The 17928-nt window shown below is 38.7% G+C and overlaps 2 protein-coding genes across 3 annotated transcripts; both read left to right on the top strand.

Annotated features, from left to right (window-relative positions):
* The first annotated feature begins 1631 nt into the window (after nucleotides 1–1631).
* On the top strand, nucleotides 1632–4750 carry LOC108883051 (interferon-induced transmembrane protein 5). The gene is made up of 2 exons (XM_018675913.2): nucleotides 1632–1910; nucleotides 3573–4750. Exons 1-2 carry the CDS (start codon nucleotides 1704–1706, stop codon nucleotides 3792–3794), a joined length of 429 nt encoding a protein of 142 aa, XP_018531429.1. The 5' UTR covers nucleotides 1632–1703; the 3' UTR covers nucleotides 3795–4750.
* Nucleotides 4751–9554: 4804 nt separating this feature from the next.
* LOC108883052 (uncharacterized oxidoreductase YjmC) lies at nucleotides 9555–17230 on the top strand. Of its 2 annotated transcripts, none has more exons than XM_018675915.2 (11): nucleotides 9555–9721; nucleotides 12745–12944; nucleotides 13041–13229; nucleotides 13739–13800; nucleotides 14000–14053; nucleotides 14258–14356; nucleotides 14580–14715; nucleotides 15072–15190; nucleotides 15795–15890; nucleotides 16046–16156; nucleotides 16535–17230. In XM_018675915.2, exons 1-11 carry the CDS (start codon nucleotides 9714–9716, stop codon nucleotides 16598–16600), a joined length of 1140 nt encoding a protein of 379 aa, XP_018531431.1. In that variant the 5' UTR covers nucleotides 9555–9713; the 3' UTR covers nucleotides 16601–17230. The 2 variants fall into 2 exon arrangements, with proteins under 2 accessions (XP_018531431.1, XP_018531432.1); XM_018675916.2 differs by having other exon boundaries at nucleotides 9563–9721; nucleotides 12745–12893.
* Nucleotides 17231–17928: the final 698 nt, after the last annotated feature.

Below are 17928 nucleotides of genomic sequence, written 5' to 3' on the forward strand. Positions count from 1 at the left end.
TAGCATATAAGGTTGTGCTAACGGAATGGAGTTTGATTGAACCAGAAACCATAAAGCTGAGAGTCCTGAGAGTTCTCTGTCAGACAAAGGTCCAGAGCTGTTGGTCTGCTAATTGCTGTTGGCAGGAAAGATCTCCTGTATCGGTCCATGTGACAGTGGAGCTGAACCAGTCTGTTAGAAAAAGTACTCCGCTGCCTGTCCAGTTGGTGGTGGAGAAGATGCTGAGGATTACCCATAATGGACAACAGTTTGTTCAGTGTCTTCCTCTCCACCATAACTTCAAAGGTGCCTGGTTTACAGGCAATTTCAGAGCTGGCCTTCTTGATGAATTCATTCAGTCTGTTGGTGTTGCTCCAATGCTGCTCCCCCAGCAGACTACAGCAAAGTACAGTGCGCTGGCCGCAACAGACTGGTAGGAGATTCCAAACATCCTCCTGCACACGTTGAAGGATCTCAGATTCAAATCCTCAGGAAATAGAGTCTGCTCATCCCTTTCCTAGGTATAGCCTCAGTTTTGGTTTGCCAGGTCAGTTTTTTGTCAATGCGGGTGCCCATGTACTTGAAGGATATCAAATATACCACAAAAAAAATCAAAAAAAAAAAACAGAACTATGGAAACACCTAATTGGCCTGAAATTTAAAATCCTTCACATCCGGGACCTTTATGTAAACAACAATTTCTTAATGATAAATAATGCTTTGAGTATAAAGCTAGAGAAGCAGCTTTGTGTCTACATCTTGCCAAAGTAAACCCCAACAACACTGACTGGGAAAATGTGTAAGAATATGAGTAATGGAGGAACTAAACACATCTTTTCTGCAGTGGTCATCGAAAAGCAGATAGTGGTTGTACTTGGAAACTCCAATATGAGTAACTATGAACTTGAAGTTTATAAAAATATAATACTGAGCCATTCCTGCTCTGTGAAAAGATAGTTAACCAAAGTAAAACAGTTTTCAACCTTGCTGTCGACCATCAGAGTCCAGTATCATGTCTTCATGTTAAAATGTCTGACCAACAGGCCAAAACCCAAAGATATATTCCAATTTGTCTCTGCTTGTCTATGCTTTCTGTTGATTGACCAACCATTTTAACTTTATCTTAAGAGAAACAATGTTCAGGCTCGATGATTCCCAGCTAGAACCATGTAACAGGAGTGGAATTATTGTAAAGTGTGACCTTTTTGCACCCACCCAGTTCCCTACGAGAACCACATCACAGACTCGTCCCTCAAGGCCTATGGCAGACAGCATTTTAGGTGAACTGCTCCTCAACATCTTCTTTGAGCAGCACAACCCTGCCTCCACCGTCCTCTCCAACCACCATCCAAGTCAACCATGAGGACCTCTAAGAAAGTGGAGGTGAAGGGCACTTTGGTGGGAAAGACTTTGTGCAGCGCCCATGCATTCATTTGCTGTCTCTTTTTCTGTCTCCTCTCTCATACAGATTTCTGTCTCTCCTGTATCTCTATTTCAGTCTCTCTCAGACCTGACCACATAATAACAGACCTACTGTATATTAAAGGACCCTGCCCATGCGTCCTCTCCCGGTCACCTCCCTCTCCATGGGCCTTTATAAGCCTCTCACACAGGGGGGGCACTAATTTCCAAAGAGGGACCTGCACAAGGCATCTGGAAGACTAGCTAGTTTGCAAAGGCATCTATTCACCCACAGCTGGGGGGACACCTTACCTAACATAGCCATGGACAACCATTCATACAACTTCCCCTCCGACTGCACCCCGCTCACCAACTGCAAGTCTGCCCGTAAGCCAGCTGGATCCACCGTGGTGAACATGGGCAACACTGGCAAGAATCCTCCCCGGGACTATCTAATCTGGTCGCTGTGCAACACCTTGTATGTTAACTTCTGCTGCCTGGGTTTCATGGCTCTCATCTACTCAATCAAGGTGAGGTCTTGTGCTTTTGTTTTTTGTTTTTTTCCATACTTTTGGGCCATTTTTTATGTATAAGTTTCAGGTTGGACGATTTTTCTGAAGCGCTCAACAACTGACGTGTCAAAAGGAAGAGATAGGAAGAGTTTGCACTGTTGTATGTTTAAAAGAAGATGTCCAAGCAATGATTGGAAGATGCTCTTTACAGATGTGATTTATAGAAAGTCCAAACCAAAGCCATTGTTAATTGTTATGTGAAAATTGTTTTATTTGACATTATTGTAGTAACATATTTTTAAAAGTCTTTTAAAATCTGTTTAAACCTTCATCATTGATTGTAACTCCAAAAGGGTTTTATTAAATGATTTTAATACTGACGATGTTTATTAACCGATCTTAGTAGAATTGTTTTATTTGTTGATTTCTTGAGTGATTAGGCATTATGAACACACCAACAGTAGAAATACTGGAGTGCCAGTCTGATGCAACTAGATCTACAACAAGAACATCTCTATGATAATTTTAATGCCTTATATAGTGCAAGTTAGGCAGTGATAAAAAAAAAAAAAAAAGCTGTGCCGAACTGGCAAAGAAAGCTTTATAATAATGGGCAGAGAAAAATATCATATTGGGAAATAAAGCATAGACATATTGCTAAAAGAACAAGTGGGACATTGCCATTACTTCTCCAGCAAAACAGAAAAAAATGGCATGGCTGGATTTAGACTGCCAGACTTGTGCAATAGGTAGAGTGATGCCATAAAAAGGATCATGTAGCGTTTGTTCCATCATGTAAATGCTCTGTTGGGAAAACCTTTGTTGTAAAATGAAAAAAAAAAAAAAACAACAACAATATATTTCTGAGACCATAGAGACCTGTTATTGTCCCTGGTCAGATGGCAAACACAGCAGAAAGTAGGTGTGCCCTTTACCACAGGAATGGGGCTGTCCAGAAACAGGAACATAAACCTAAACAAAAGTTTTTCTCACTTAAAAGATGGCCAAAAGATCCTTGAAAATGCCATGTGTAAAGCAGGACTGGACAAACTGTAAAACTACCTGAATAAAAAGGTTTCTGAAAACTCACCACAAAAGGGTGTGTATACCCGTTATTTAAGTCTTTTTTTTCTGTCTGCATTGGGAGCAGCTCTGAATCACAGGCCCTGTATTGGCTCAGCGCTCAAATTAAAGACAAGGACTGGCTGCTTGTCTGGGGAGTTAAAAATGGTGTAATTGGCATCCTCCTAATGGGCAAGTACTCATGGGAAATTAGAGAGTGCTGGGGAGAGATTCGGCCTGGTCTGTTCCAAAATACACGGATACACTCAGAGGCAGCTCAAGGATTTCATATCACTCCAACCGTGTACAGCCTTGAATCTGTGCTGTGTGTGGAAAAACTGGGAATTATGGGACAAGCTGCAATGACCTGGCTGTAAACAAAGGCATGACTGAACATTACAATATTCCTTTGTTTGCCCTTGCTATACTATAGGCTTTGTTAGTGTTTACATGGGTGTAAACACATGCTAGGCATTTTTGTTCTTTATGTGCATGTCTAGCAGGGCCATACAGTGGAGACAAAGCTTTCATGTCTTTAACTATATCCTGTATCAGCTAAAACTAACTCAGTGTGTTTTTTGTGTGTGTGTGTGTGTGTGTGTGTGTGTGTGTGTGTAGGCCAGGGACCAGAAAACTCAGGGTAACCTGCAGCTGGCCCAGGAGTGCTCAGACAAGGCCAAGTGGTACAACATCCTGGCAGCTGGCTGGAACCTTCTGATTCCACTTCTGGCCATTGTCCTCCTCGTCCTCTTGCTCGTCCACCTGGGCTCATCCCAGGGCTCCTTCGACTTTCTCGGAGAGGACGGCTTCCAAAACTTCATGAAACTGTTCAGCTGGTAGATAGCAGTGGAGGGGGAAAAACAAATAAAAGTTCAGTCTCAAAGTCAACCCATTCACACTAACTGTCAGGAGAGGGCATTTGATTAGATTTAGCATATGAGGGCTGACATAATAGCTCCTAAGAATTTTAGCCAGGCTAAGCCAAGTGATAAAGGGATAAGTGCTCCTTTTTTGTATTGTAGTCTCGGCCTGTTCTAGGCTTTCTAAAATCTGCAAAGCATTAAAATAATCCTAATTGGTGAAAAGGAAAAGCAAACTTTGGGTTGTGTATTACAAGAATATCCTCCTAGGGATGCACCAATACTAATGCTAGTGTCAAATATTAGGCCAGTACTATCTGAGAGTTACACATAAAGAATGATCTGGTCTCGTCTGGCATTATCAAGAACATTAGTATCAGTGCATCCCTAACTGTAATGTCAGCATTGGAGGGCGTTTAGCTTACACCTGCCAGTCTCCCAGAAATGGTCCACTGAGATGTGAAGTTAAATAGAAAATAAGGGAATAAGTGGAAATGAGAAAGACTAAGAGCTGAGTCAAGGCTGAGAGACTGAGCAAGCAGCTACTCTGGGTCATATTTGTTGTTATTTATTGTATTTATGTTGAGTGGAAATTTGGGTGACAGCTGAAATTACCGCTAGTCAGCATAGAGAAAGAGCAGAGAGAACAGAAGACTGTGGAGCCAAAGTCTGAATACCGTGATGATGAGAAGCCACTTTACAAGGGACAATCAACATTCACCTCCCACCTCCTTTATTTTTTTTTTGTCTTTCATCAGTTTTTAAAACTGTATACCTGTTACAACATACATCTATTTTTTGTCATTATTCGTGTATTTTTAATAGTATTTTGTTGATTTATGTATTTTGATTTTACATCATATTGCCAGTCTCTTGTGAGTGAGCTAAATAAACCAGATACTGTTACCTCAGTATTGCATTAAAAAAAGAAACTGGCCTTAGTATTCTCCTTTACATGATGCTTTTACTTACTCTCTCAAAAGTCCTCAGGTCTTTTTCAGATCCCCTTTCAGCTAATGAACACAGGAATGAAGAGATGACTGTTCAAATGGCCCTTGCGGTTCTGTTGCAGCACCTACACCCAACTTTCAAAGCAATCATTTTGGGCTTCATTGGTTTGATTCTGGGGCGGATCTGAGGGAACGGGCAAGGCACAGTTGTTTTCATCCCAGCTGTGAGCCTGCTGCTGTACCAACTATAAACAGAACATCCCATTTTAGGAAACTGTGTAAATGTGCCCTCCAGTTGTAAGGCAGGACTGCCCAGGCAGACCACTACAGAGGAGTCAGCAGCAATGTGGAAGCCTGCAGTTGGACAAGATGGCTCATTTGCTCTCAGTCTGAGGAATTATCACAAATTGAGTGGCATTTTGGGGAACGCTTGTCTGTTTGCTAGCTCTTGGCTGGCTGTTTAGTGTCCCAGGAAAAACTTCATGACCTGAGCCAATGTGTAGGAGTTTCCACTGAACAGATACCAAACTACTTTGTCCTGTCTTTGGGGTCATCATCACAGATGTATGTTGTGCTGCAAAACCACTGAATATCAGAATACGATTAAAACCCCAAAGTTCAAGTTTCCAAAGACACTAAATATGGCATACATCAGACAGGACAAGGTTTCTTCTGCATTTGATGGAATTGCTTTTGTTTATTTTTAAACCAAGGAGTTGAACAAGTAGATGTAGATTCAACATTTATTGATATATTATCATCCCAAGATGTTCTTTCCTGCCAATATTTTTGAGAGGTGTGCAAACACTGTGGTGCCCTCAAGGACTTAAGTGTTTTTGACATCATGTACAGAGCATAAACATTACGTATATGTAATGATTTAAACAGCAAGCATAATTTTTACCTTTCACTACTGACATCTCATACAGTGTGTTGAGATAAAGACAACATGCAAATCAAGAGGGATGTGGCAGCAGACAACGAATCAAGCTGGTACATGCCTTGTATGTGATATTTGAAATACACCCATTGAGATGTTCTTGAGCAATCAAGAAAATAAATGTGAACATCACACTGCATATCCCTTAGAGGCTTAATTTGTCATCTTGTTCCTTGTCCTTTGTCTTTGATGACTTGGGTGTCCCGCTCCTCCCGACCTCCCACCCTCTGTGCTTCCATCATATTAGCAGCCTCTCCTTCACTCGCAACTTTATTTATACGCACCCAAATCACAGCCTCAAGCTTCCAACTTTCTATTTTCCTCCTGTGGTCAGAGAGAAATGCTTACAGATGTCTGAGCCATGGAGAATTACAGGCTAGCACTGCAGAGGGAGGGGGCGCCAGCTTCTTGCTGCTCATTCTGTTTGCTACAGCTGAGGCCAGGGGAAGCACTGGGAAGACAGTGCTGGAAGAACACATACAAAAACCTTTGTATTAATTAACAAACATCTAACCAAAACTCTTCACTTCACAACATGCCTCACTCTTGCCCTAACTGAAGAGCTTTTAAAACTCACTCAGCAGGTGGTAAAAGTCAAATCAAGCACTATGCAGCATGTATATGATGAACAATACATAAAGAATACATTTTTAGGGATTAAAACGTGTTTAAGTGAGGATTTACTTACTTATTTACTTACTTACTTACTTAATTTACTCAGTTCTAATTTAAACCTAATCTAATCCTGTTTCTAAATCCAAATTCAATCAAATCCCATACCAAACCTTTAACCCTCAAACCCCCCTGACTTGATATAATGTCCCCACTTGTTAAAATATCATCAATCTTTCTGCCATTGTGACACGTTGTTCTCAGTGATATAATAGGACTAAAAGCTCTGACTGGCACCATCAGACAAGCTCATGGGCACCCTAAAAACAGTTCAAGTCTTGTTTTCTCTATGGTCCATCAAGGGAGGCGAGTGGTTACATCCCCAAATTTTTGAAACCTTCCTGAAACAATAATTAACACTACTGTGACAGCAGTACATACGGTAGCAGAACGGACATACAGTACACAGATTAACATGCGCACATCTACAGACACACCTATATCCAAATAGACATTTTAATCATTCTTGACACATTCATTGTTGATTCTAAGCCTTTGTTTGGACAGTTGCTGTTTAGACAAATAATTACAATAGTGGATTATTTATGAACCCTGCATATGTATATTGTTTGATCAGGAAGGTACTACCTTTGATATTTGTTTTTTTTAGTTTTAGAACATCCCACTTGTCCATTTTTTTCTTAGAGTTTAAGCAGTTCAAGTCCAGTAAATAACTTTAAATGGCACAAGGCCCAGCTGGAATCTGCCCAAGATAAAAAACAGAAAAAGGTTGGGTCACCAAAACTGAAAAATCATGTCAATGTCTTAGAAAGGCTTTTTTCATCGATTAACAAACTGATTAATCTGCAGCTTATGAAGACTTAAAAGTTAATGCAAACTAGTCCTACATATATGAAGAAAAGAACCAGATGGTAACTTTGACTGATGGAAGACCAGCACAGTCTCCAGACTGACCCCATGGATCTGGTCTGGGATGAGCTGGACAGAAAATGAAAGCAAAGCAGCCTACAAGTTCAACACATCAGTGGGAACCTCTGCAACAGTGTTGGGGCGAACTCTCTGGGCAATATTTGATTTCCACAGTAGAGTGATTATCACAAGTGTCCTCATCTGCTGCATGAGTCCAAAATCTAGATTTCAACAAGAAGATCTCATAATTCCATATTTTCAAAATCTCCAATTGTTTATTTGTTCTGTACTCTAATTTTAAAAACACTGAGACACTGAGTTATGGAAATTTATATAACAGCTGTAAAAATGGAGGTGTTGTAAAACTTTTGACTGGTAGTGTAACTGTCACAATGTAATCTAATCCACTGACACTGTAACTGGGTACACAGAACAGTTAATTTCCAATTTAAACAGCCCATGAGATCACACCTGACTTACTCCAAGCTCCTCCTGTTAAATTGGAAATAAATTTGACTGTTACACAGGAGAACACATTGTTTCGACCTGTCTCTTCATTACGAGATACATAAAAATACACAGGAGGCAAATACAGCTTGAAAATCATCCATGCTGTAAATTTGCCATTTGTCACCAGGTGTTGAATTTAGTCAAAATGCTGTTAATATATTGTATCCATTTCATAATTTGATTATAGTGCCTGTAAAATTCTTGTGAAAATTCATTAATTCTTATTATGGGTAAGTGATATTGTAGTTAAACTGGTTGCCACACCCTTTGTTCTCATTGCATTGTGTCAGCTCCAAGAGCAAGTTAAGTCTTAACACTCTTTCAAAAAAAAAAAAAGAAAGAAACACAACACACAACAAGCTCCACTGCCACATTGCAACATCCATCTTTTCTTTCTTTCTGTGAATAAGTAAATTTTGTCAGAGCTTTATTTTTTGGGTTAAAGTAGGTTAAAGTACAAACTGTTCAAATATTTTGTAAAGTGAAGAGCAAATGAGGCTTAAATCTCATTATCTCCTTTGTGTCTCATAAATGCCAGAATAACAAGCGTATGAAAGCCAAGCATGAACTTGGGTAACTCACAAATCAGAGCAGTGCTGGCGCCACATGTGCCCTTCCACAAGACTGCCAAAATCTGAGATTCTTAATGTTTGTACTTTAGCACAAACATTAGTAGTGTGTGTGGACACAGTATCCGCATAGAATAGGTTATATGCAGTTTACATCTACACCACACACCTCATATTGTGTTACTGGAAGAGTCCATACTTCTATGTCCAGTGAGTGCCTGACCCCTTGTGGCCTGCTAGAAACATGGGATTTCCTGATTTTTATCCACCCAGCCCATTTCTATTTAAAAATCAGGAGAATCTTGGTTATGGCAGTTATGTACGTTTTTCAAGTTTCAAGCTTGATTCGACTTTCTGCGTTTTTATTTCCCTGCTCCTGTTGCTACCAGTTTGCAACATAAATGCTTTCATTTTGTAAGGAGAAAATAAGCAGACAACTCCCACATTTGATCATTAGTATCACAACTATTATGGTACACTTGTACCACAAATGTAAGACATATCCGCACCACTAGAGGGAGCAATAAATAATTTCTTTCTTTTGTGTGTGTGTGTGTGTGTGTGTGTTGTCTTCCTCGCCTCACGCGTCTTATTATGCAGCTGACAACACCTTAGCCTCAAGCCAAATGTGCCCATTCCACAGCTCACGTGACTTTAGCAGATTCTCAAACAGACTGCAAGTCTGACTAAAAGGACTAAAAATGTTTTAGTAAGATTTTTTCTTACATATTGTGCAGCCAACATTACTTGTTGGGAGCTTTCTTAATTTATTTGCCTTAGGGAAAAAAGTCCCTTAGAAATATGAAAAATCCCTCAGGAATATGTTTCACTTGTTACATAGTCATTTGGGTATTATACAGGTGTGGAGCGGGATAACTAATTATCCCGCAAGACTTTTAATCACTTTAGTAAATTTGAAACAGAAAAAAACATCATTAAACAAAAATTAAAAAAACAATATTAATAAGTAGCCGGTTGATGATCTACAGCTGAAGTCCTTACACCAATATTAGGTGATATCTTTGTCAGGCGCATTATCTGTAAGTAAGCAGACGGTCGACAGCCTCAAACACCAGCATGTCAATAAAATACAAATGTTTCCAGACGCCTGGAGCCCCAACACCTTGTCACGACACAAAAGGCTTTAATGTGATAGGCGCGCAGTTTAACTACCCCCTTTCCATTACAGCCTCTCCTCCAGCACGCCCATAGATAGAGACAGACAGATACCTGTTAGATTTGGCAACACTGGGCGTTTCCAAACACTCCTGGTCTTGACGAGCAAGTTGGTGGAGTCAGCGTTGATCATCGACACCAGCAGCAGATCATCAGATCCACAGCCAAGACCAACAAACCAAAGATCCGAAGGAGCCTAAAGGACAGTCAACATGAGCAGGTAAGGACTCGCTGTGGTTTCCAGTTAAGAGAAATAATGGACAATATAGTTAAAGTATCACTGAGCTGCATGGTAGATATCTTTTCTTTATTTTATGAAGAAGACTCACAGACTTGTACTTTAAGTAGGCTGCATATTCTGAAGCACTTGTACTTTAATATTTCCATCTCATGCTACTTTATACTTCCACACCACTACAAACTACAATGTAGTGATTATGTTGCCTGTTTATATTGAATGTAGATAGAAAACTTCTGTTTTTGGATTGAACTGCATTAAACTTGATTATATATATATATCCTTAAGTAATGCATCCTCCATGCAAGTCATATTCATCCATCACATCTCAGTCATCTTCAGTATCAAAAGCTGTGACTTTCTAGGCAGTTCTGTGAACATATATCAATACCAATAAATCAATTAAAACATATCAAACAGTAATAATCTGCACAGTCTGTTGATAAAGTAGTCTTATGCCCAGATTTCGGGTTTAGGTTTGAATGTCTGTGTACTAGTTTCCATGTAGACTTGTCTAACTTCTTACATGTAGTTTGGTAACCACCTGACAAGTAGACACACAGTTACACACCCTCCTGCACACATTTAAGAGGATCTTCAAAGTCAGTTCTCTCCTCACGAGGGATGATTGGTGATGCAATTTCTTTATTTTATGGATAAAGAGTAGGTCCAAGCAGTTCATTAATACATCAAGATTTACAGCTATTAACTGGAACTTTTTCTGTTGTTTTTTATGTTTGGTTATTGGCAAGTATTAACCCATTCTTAGACAATGCACACAAACATGAATTGGTGAAGGGTTAGTTGGCCTCCCCTTTGACCCTGCACTGTCCTATAGTCCACAGAGAATTCAATCAAAGCCAGATAATCATGTGATGCTCTCTGTTCTTTCAGGGAGGAATATATATAGTTTTATCTCTTATATATAATGGAGGAATGGTATGAACACACTGAAAAAGTTTCCATTGGGATCACCACCTTACCTACAGACAGTACAGCCCCCCTTGCTGATGATAGTACTCCTACCTCCCTAGGTTTTACGTGTGTCCACTAGGGTAAAGGTTTGTATTGTGTTGGTGATAGAAAGGAAAGAAACTAACATTTATATAGAAGTGCGTTCTACATCAGAACATCATGATGTTTTATTAATCATAGACAATAAAACAGTGGGGACTCTGTACATTCTGTAAGGCATTTAAGAGCACAATGGTGTCAACTTGCTGGATTGAAATAATGCCAACATTTTTTCTGTTTACAATTAAAGACGGGGTGGTGTAGACGTACACAGTGTTCTTGCTTGTGCAACAGCTTGATTTAGATAAATAACAGCTGAGGAACATGTTTCACAATTTTCCCTCACAAATAATTTTTAGTGAGGATGGAACCAAACAAACAAAATGTTGCAAACAAAAAGTTGGGCCAACAAGGATCAAGGATTAAAATATGCTGCTGGCATGATCTTATAGAATTTAGTCAGCATGTGTGAATGGAAGTTGCTCGTCTCATAGTCTTACACAAGTTTGATAGCATATCCGACAGTTGGGCGATGAATTCAGTTACAGGTTTCTGAGGTGCAGAAGACTCAGTGACACTCAGACACTTACCATCAGCCCAAATCTAGACTCAATTATGGTTCCAACACTAACAACTTGTGTCCTCCCTCCACTAACCACCCAATAAATACCACAAAATAAAATGAAGGAACCATGGGGATGAGGAGAGGGGAATGGAAAAGCATGAGGGAGGAAGTAGAACATTACATAGTCAGCATGACAGACCAGGAAGACAGATGTGTTCTGTTTTGTTAGTGTTTATAAAGACATGAGTTTTTGATTAATCTGTTTGTCATTAGTTGCGTAAACATGTTTCACTGCAGTGAGTGAAAAAAAAACTACGTATTACGGACTATGACATAAGGCTAACCTGTCACAAAAAAAGAACATGTAAACTTTGTTCTTTATCACTGAACTTTAGCCTGTGTTTTCTTATCTGCGCTCAAAAGTTTTGTTTTGGTGGAGCAATTTTATAGTATTTAAATATCTTAATAATCAACATTAAACATCTTTTCACATCAATTTTCAGAAGTTTTTTTTCTCATACATTTACTTTACCACTGTGGTAATGTAACTATTTGCATCTGGTGTTTATTCAGACTAGGTGTTCATTTAGCATTTAAGGTTAGTGTTCAAGTTTGTGACCTCTTAATCCCTATCTGAAACTGCAGGAGACTGTAAGAATTGCAAAGGTACACCTTCATAATCATTTTTTTTCTCCCCAAAAATCTAAGAATTTATGGCAAAATAATGACTGATCAGTACTCATCCTAATGCATTAAACATATGATCTTTCACACTGTCAAACATACTGTGTGATTGATGCAGTTTTTCCGAAGGTTTAATGCACATTAATTTAACTAAAACAGAAACAGAGACAGTGATGTAAATATTAATAGCTTGGAGAGAGACAAACAAATTTTCTAAAATATCTTCAGGTGCATGATGTCCTGCCCGCTGTTATATTCACCGTAGCATCACTTTGCAAAATCAACAGAAAGGTTGCAGTTTTGTTTACTGTGGTCAAACTCAGTTTGCGGGAACAATTTACCGAAGGTTTACTGCGTGGCCTGCATCATCTTTATGTTTACAGGTTAAGCAAGCACTTTTGCAAAGATGGACTTCAAACCTTGAATTAGCACAGGACTGACCACTCTGTTAAATCCTTGTTGTGGGACGTAATTGGGCAACTGTGTCTTTGGCTTGGTTTGCTATTTAGGCCAAAAGTCAGACGTCCTTGCCACAACACTATTGTGTTGACTTAACTGATTTCTTCTCTGGGTCTGAGTTGCAGTCATCAGTCAACTGTCATACTGATTAACCAACATTACTCAACTACAGCTAAAATAATTTGAATACAGTGATGCAATCATCTGTATGATACTTTTTTTGATATTTCAAAAAAAAAAAAAAAACACAAAATATTGCTGATTAAACATTTCCTCTCTGCAGATGTCTTATTAGCAAGGCTGAGGTGCAAGGCTTCATCGAGAGGTGCATGATGGCCGTGGGCACCAAGCAGCACCATGCTTGTAGCCTGGCTGAGGTGCTGGTGGAAGGAGACCACAGAGGCCACTACAGCCATGGACTCAACAGGATGGGTCAGTGTGGTGCTGGAAGTTCATCACTTCACCTGCATGTTTCATTTAAAGGTGGTGTAGTGGTATAGAAGAGGAGAGTGGGTAAAGCGTGACTGGTATTTAAATATAGGTGTTGTTTGTGCTCATTGGCTCTATACTTTCTGACAGACATGTACGTAAAGGACATCCAGTCAGGAATCTGTGCTAAGGACGGTGAACCGGTGGTGGAGAAGGAGAGCGCAGCCACAGCACTGGTGGATGGGAAGAACCTCCTCGGTCCTGTGGTGGGAAACTTCTGTATGAATCTGGCCATAAAGAAGGCCAAGGAAGTCGGCATTGGCTGGGTGGTGGCACACGGTGAGTCCCTTTTTACAGGCATGTTGATGTGGCTTCTTTAATTGTAGTTAAAATACTTTAATTCTATACTTAATTGTATAATGCATTTTGATTGGGACAAGGTCCAACAGTTGGATAAACACGGTTATTTTTTTATTGTGAGTTCATGTTTCACACCAACATGCACAGGCATCACATATGGGCGTGTTTTGATTGGGACAGAATGTCCAGCATTCATAAAGGGATTATTTTCCCTGTTCAAAGATTAGAAGAGTGTTTGGCTCATATTACAAGTAGTTAAATATGGAGTATAGAAAACCACTATAATTAAGACTGATGACTGTAGAAAATACTTGAACAAGTTGGACTTGAAATACTACAGTTCACTTTTGTTTTATCAATAAAATCCCTCTAAATTTGATCATATAAATAAATATTTATTTTGTAACACATTTTTATGAATAAAACAATGATAATGGATTACTATTGCTTTTTACACCATTAAATGTAATGACACTTTTCATTCTTAGGTTCCAATCATTATGGTATTGCTGGATACTACGCAATGCAAGCTCTGAAGGAAAACATGATTGTGAGTGAAACATTTATCTGCCTGCTGATCCATTTTAAATATTTACACTGTTAATGTTGTAAGATTTTTTTTTTTAAATCATCTAAGATTCCTCAGGTTTTTTTTTTTAATTGTTTCATTTCAGCTTTTTCCAGAAGGGAGAAAGCTGTTACTCTAACAAATATGTCTATTTTTTCGAATTTTGCTCTGATCACCACAGGGCATGTCCTTTACCAACACATCCCCACTGGTGGTTCCTACACGTGGGAAAGAGGTAAATACATCATTTATTTAAAGGAATAATCTGTACTACACACCACATATGAGTTGATCTTGTGTTTGTATTCTTATTGTATATAGTATGCATGTCAATGTATTGATTGAATGTACATTTAGCCAAGATGTTTCCAAAATCAGTGAAAAAAATCTTGCTTGTAAAATCTTTCCCATCCTAATATTGTGAACCTACTGTCTGTAGTGCACTCTGGGCACCAACCCCATCAGTATGGCAGCTCCTGCTAAGGACGGAGACAGCTTTGTTCTAGACATGGCCACATCAGCAGTAGCAATTGGAAAGGTAAGATTACTTTTATGCTGATAAGCCATCAGGGATGTCTCACATACAAAACATAACTTCCTCACTGCCAAGACCTGTATTACCTGCACCTATGGAGTTTGACCTAGTTTTTTTTTTTTTCTTCATTTCATTCATGTGTGATGGCTGATACGTGTTTGTCAAGCACTTTCTAACTGTTTTGAAAAGTGATATATGTGTAACATATTGCTTGTAATATACTCAGGTGGAGCTCCACGAGCGGCGTGGAGATCCCATTCCCGAAGGCTGGGGCTGTGACCCTCAGGGAAAGCTGACAACAGACCCCAAGAGAGTCCTGAGTGGAGGAGGACTGGTGCCCGTTGGTGGCAGTGAAGCCACAGGTCAGACACCAGTAGATACAACTGTCAGAATTCAGCTCAGGGAGTAAGAGATACTTCCTAAGATGTCTCCACTCTGTTAGCATGTCACTGAAATATAATATTAACATTGTCCATCTGTCTAGATCATGTTGAAATAATCTCCAACTCTTCAAATATAAGTTGTGTAACAATCATGGAGAAATTGAACAGTTTGTAATTTAAACACTGCTCTGACTGGATTTAATCTGTGCGCAGCAGCCCTTAATGGGACGATTCCCCATTTGAAATGGCCAATTCTATATTATGTCACATAGTTCATTTGCTGCATGAAATAACTGAGGTTCACTGATGTCATGCTATGTCTCTGTTGCTTTCAGGAGGGTACAAAGGCTATGGTCTGGCAATGATGGTGGAGGTGTTCTGTGGTATCTTGGCTGGTGCTGCATTCAGCAAACATATCCGCACATGGAAAGAAACAGACCGTGTTGCCAACTTGGTATGTTTGTTTTGCTTTGTCTTTTTGTTTTTTTTTTTGCTTTTGGCTCATCTTGTTTTTTAGAGAGGACATACTGACCCCATTAAAAAAATAGAAAAGACTTGAGAAAATTACTTACCTATTACTATTATAGCTAAACCCTAATTTCTTATATCTGAAATGGAAAAGGAAATGTATTTAGCCATATTTAGGAATATTTCATAATGTAGATATGTTACGTTCTCCCCTAAACAAATGTCTTGCTTTTGGAATTATTGCCCAGTTGACCAAGCAGCAGGGTGGTTTAATTAAAGTTCACATACTAATGATAAAATACATTTCTTGAATAGATAGATTAGATAATGCACACGACAGATTTCTTTACAATGTTGTAATAATAATCAGTCGACTAGGAGTAAAGTTAGTAAAATGATCAGTTCTCTACAACAGCAGACTCAACAGACTCTCTCTCTGTTGAGAGCCAAGTCTTTGACAGCCACTCTTATCTAAAAGATAAGAAAAATGACTCAGACATAGACCATGTTACGTCAGGTCATGGCTCTCTTTGCTGTTTGTATTTGGTAAGTTCACAGAGTCTTCATCGTCATCCTTTTTGTGTTTTCAGGGTCAGTGTTTTGTGGCAATCAACCCAGAGAACTTTGCTCCCGGGTTCACCGACAGGATGTCAGATCTGATGTCCATCCATAGAGGGCTAGACCCTGTGAGTAGATCCTACTGCTGCAATGTTGATGTACAGACTGATTAAGGGGGGGAAAATATGTAGATGATGTTCAGTGATTGCAGTTTCTCAAGACAAAAAACAAGTTTAAAGCAAGGTAATTGCCTTGAGTTTCATTTTGCTGTTGTTTGTCACAGGCTGACACTGACACTCCTGTTTTGGCTCCTGGAGACCCCGAGAGGATGAACATAGACCAGTGTGAAGAGATGGGCGGGATTCCCTACCACATCAATGTCATCAACTATATGGTAAGACTTCAAAAAGTGACTACATCTGAAACACAATCCCTTGTAAAACCACCACATTTTACAGTTGAAACAGACAAGATACAACATGTGTTCATTAATGAGATTTAGAAGTGCTAGTAGGCTGATTTTGTTGTTAACAGACAGAGCCAGGTTAGCTGTTTCCCCCTGCTTCCAGTGTTTATGCTAAGCTAAGCTAACTGGCTGCTAGCTGTAGCTTCATATTTACCTTACTGACATGACAGTGGTATTAATTCTCTCATCTAACTCTTAGCAAGAAAGCAAATGAGCATATTTCCCAGAATGTCCAACTAATGCTTTGAAGAACAAGCCTTTGAGATTAAGCTAACCTGATTCAGTTGTGATATTTTTTCTCTGCAGAATGAATGTGCTAAAAAAATTGGTGCCAACCCACTGCTGCCATGTGACCAGCTCATCTCCAATTAGTTGGTCCAGCCAAGATTCTCAACTTCTTATTGACTTCTTGATGTTCTTGCTGAGCAGCTTGGGGATGCTGTCAACGCACAATATATTCTGCATGCTGACATATCATATTTTATTGAATGGAAAAACATCAGGTATTTTTATCTTCCTGCAAATCATGAAGGTTTCAATTAAAGAGCCAATTAAAACTGGAAATTTGTTACATAAATAGAATCAGGTTTTCATTTAATTTAATTTAATTTAATTTCTTTTTTATTTTGGTTGAGTTGCTGTATCTGTAGACATCCAAATCTAAATTGAAAAATGTTTTCAAAATGTTGTGACAATGAAATGCACACATTCTTTGTCTAAAGCACTTTTAAGTCATAGACTTATGATTGCAGTTTGTTGTCAATAACTTAACAGTTAGCTCATTCCCTGTTATGGAACCATTTTACTTTGCTACAGATTTGCTACAAAATGATGCAAAAATCTTTTTTTTCAATTTTTTTTTTACTGCATGAAAAGTGTTTTAAATTGACCGCAGAGACTGTGCTTTGTTACTTAGATCAAATTTGGCTGTTTTAATTTACTCTATGTTATTATGATATCCTTCTTATGTTCCTTATTGAATAAAAGCCATATAAACTTTTATTTCTATGCATCAGCATATTACTGGTTTTTTTTTCCATGTTTGTCCTTTATTATCTACAAAACAAGAACCCTTAACCACCAGATGGCGATGTAAACTAGTTTTGTGTAACTCCATTTGTGACAGCTCATGGTCATTTCAATAAACTGTGTGCCTCAGTATTTTAAGTAGTTTTATAGTTCATATCAGTAGCTCATATAAAACAGAAGAACAATACTTGAATTGTTTTAATCCATAAATAGCTAAATGCCAGTTTATTCAATTTCTATTTTCATCTCATTATGAAACAAGTTAAAATATTTTTAAAGTCACCTTTACTAAAAATTAATAATGATTAGTATCAGTTAAAATTTCTTATATTGTTTAATTGTATTTAAAGTCTACCCTGTCTTTCCAGTTATCCAGTTTATTTTACAGCAAAATTTCATAAAACAGCAATTAAACTTTACACAAATATAAAGAGCAGCTGGTGTAATAAAATATGCACCCCCTGAGGTCAGTGAGGTTGAAAGTCCTGTTACAGGTTGTATGTAAGATATTTTTTACCACTAGATGGAGACATAGTCTGAGTAAACTCCTGGGTCTGTAGTGTCACTACTCATGAAAGCCTTGATGAATTTTTCTGCACATTCATTGTTATGTGATGTTATAGTTTGTTATGTAGTTAGCAGTTTACATATTTTATTTGGATGTTTACCTC

Source organism: Lates calcarifer, linkage group LG10, assembly GCF_001640805.2.
Source record: "Lates calcarifer isolate ASB-BC8 linkage group LG10, TLL_Latcal_v3, whole genome shotgun sequence".
Taxonomy (NCBI): domain Eukaryota; kingdom Metazoa; phylum Chordata; class Actinopteri; family Centropomidae; genus Lates; species Lates calcarifer.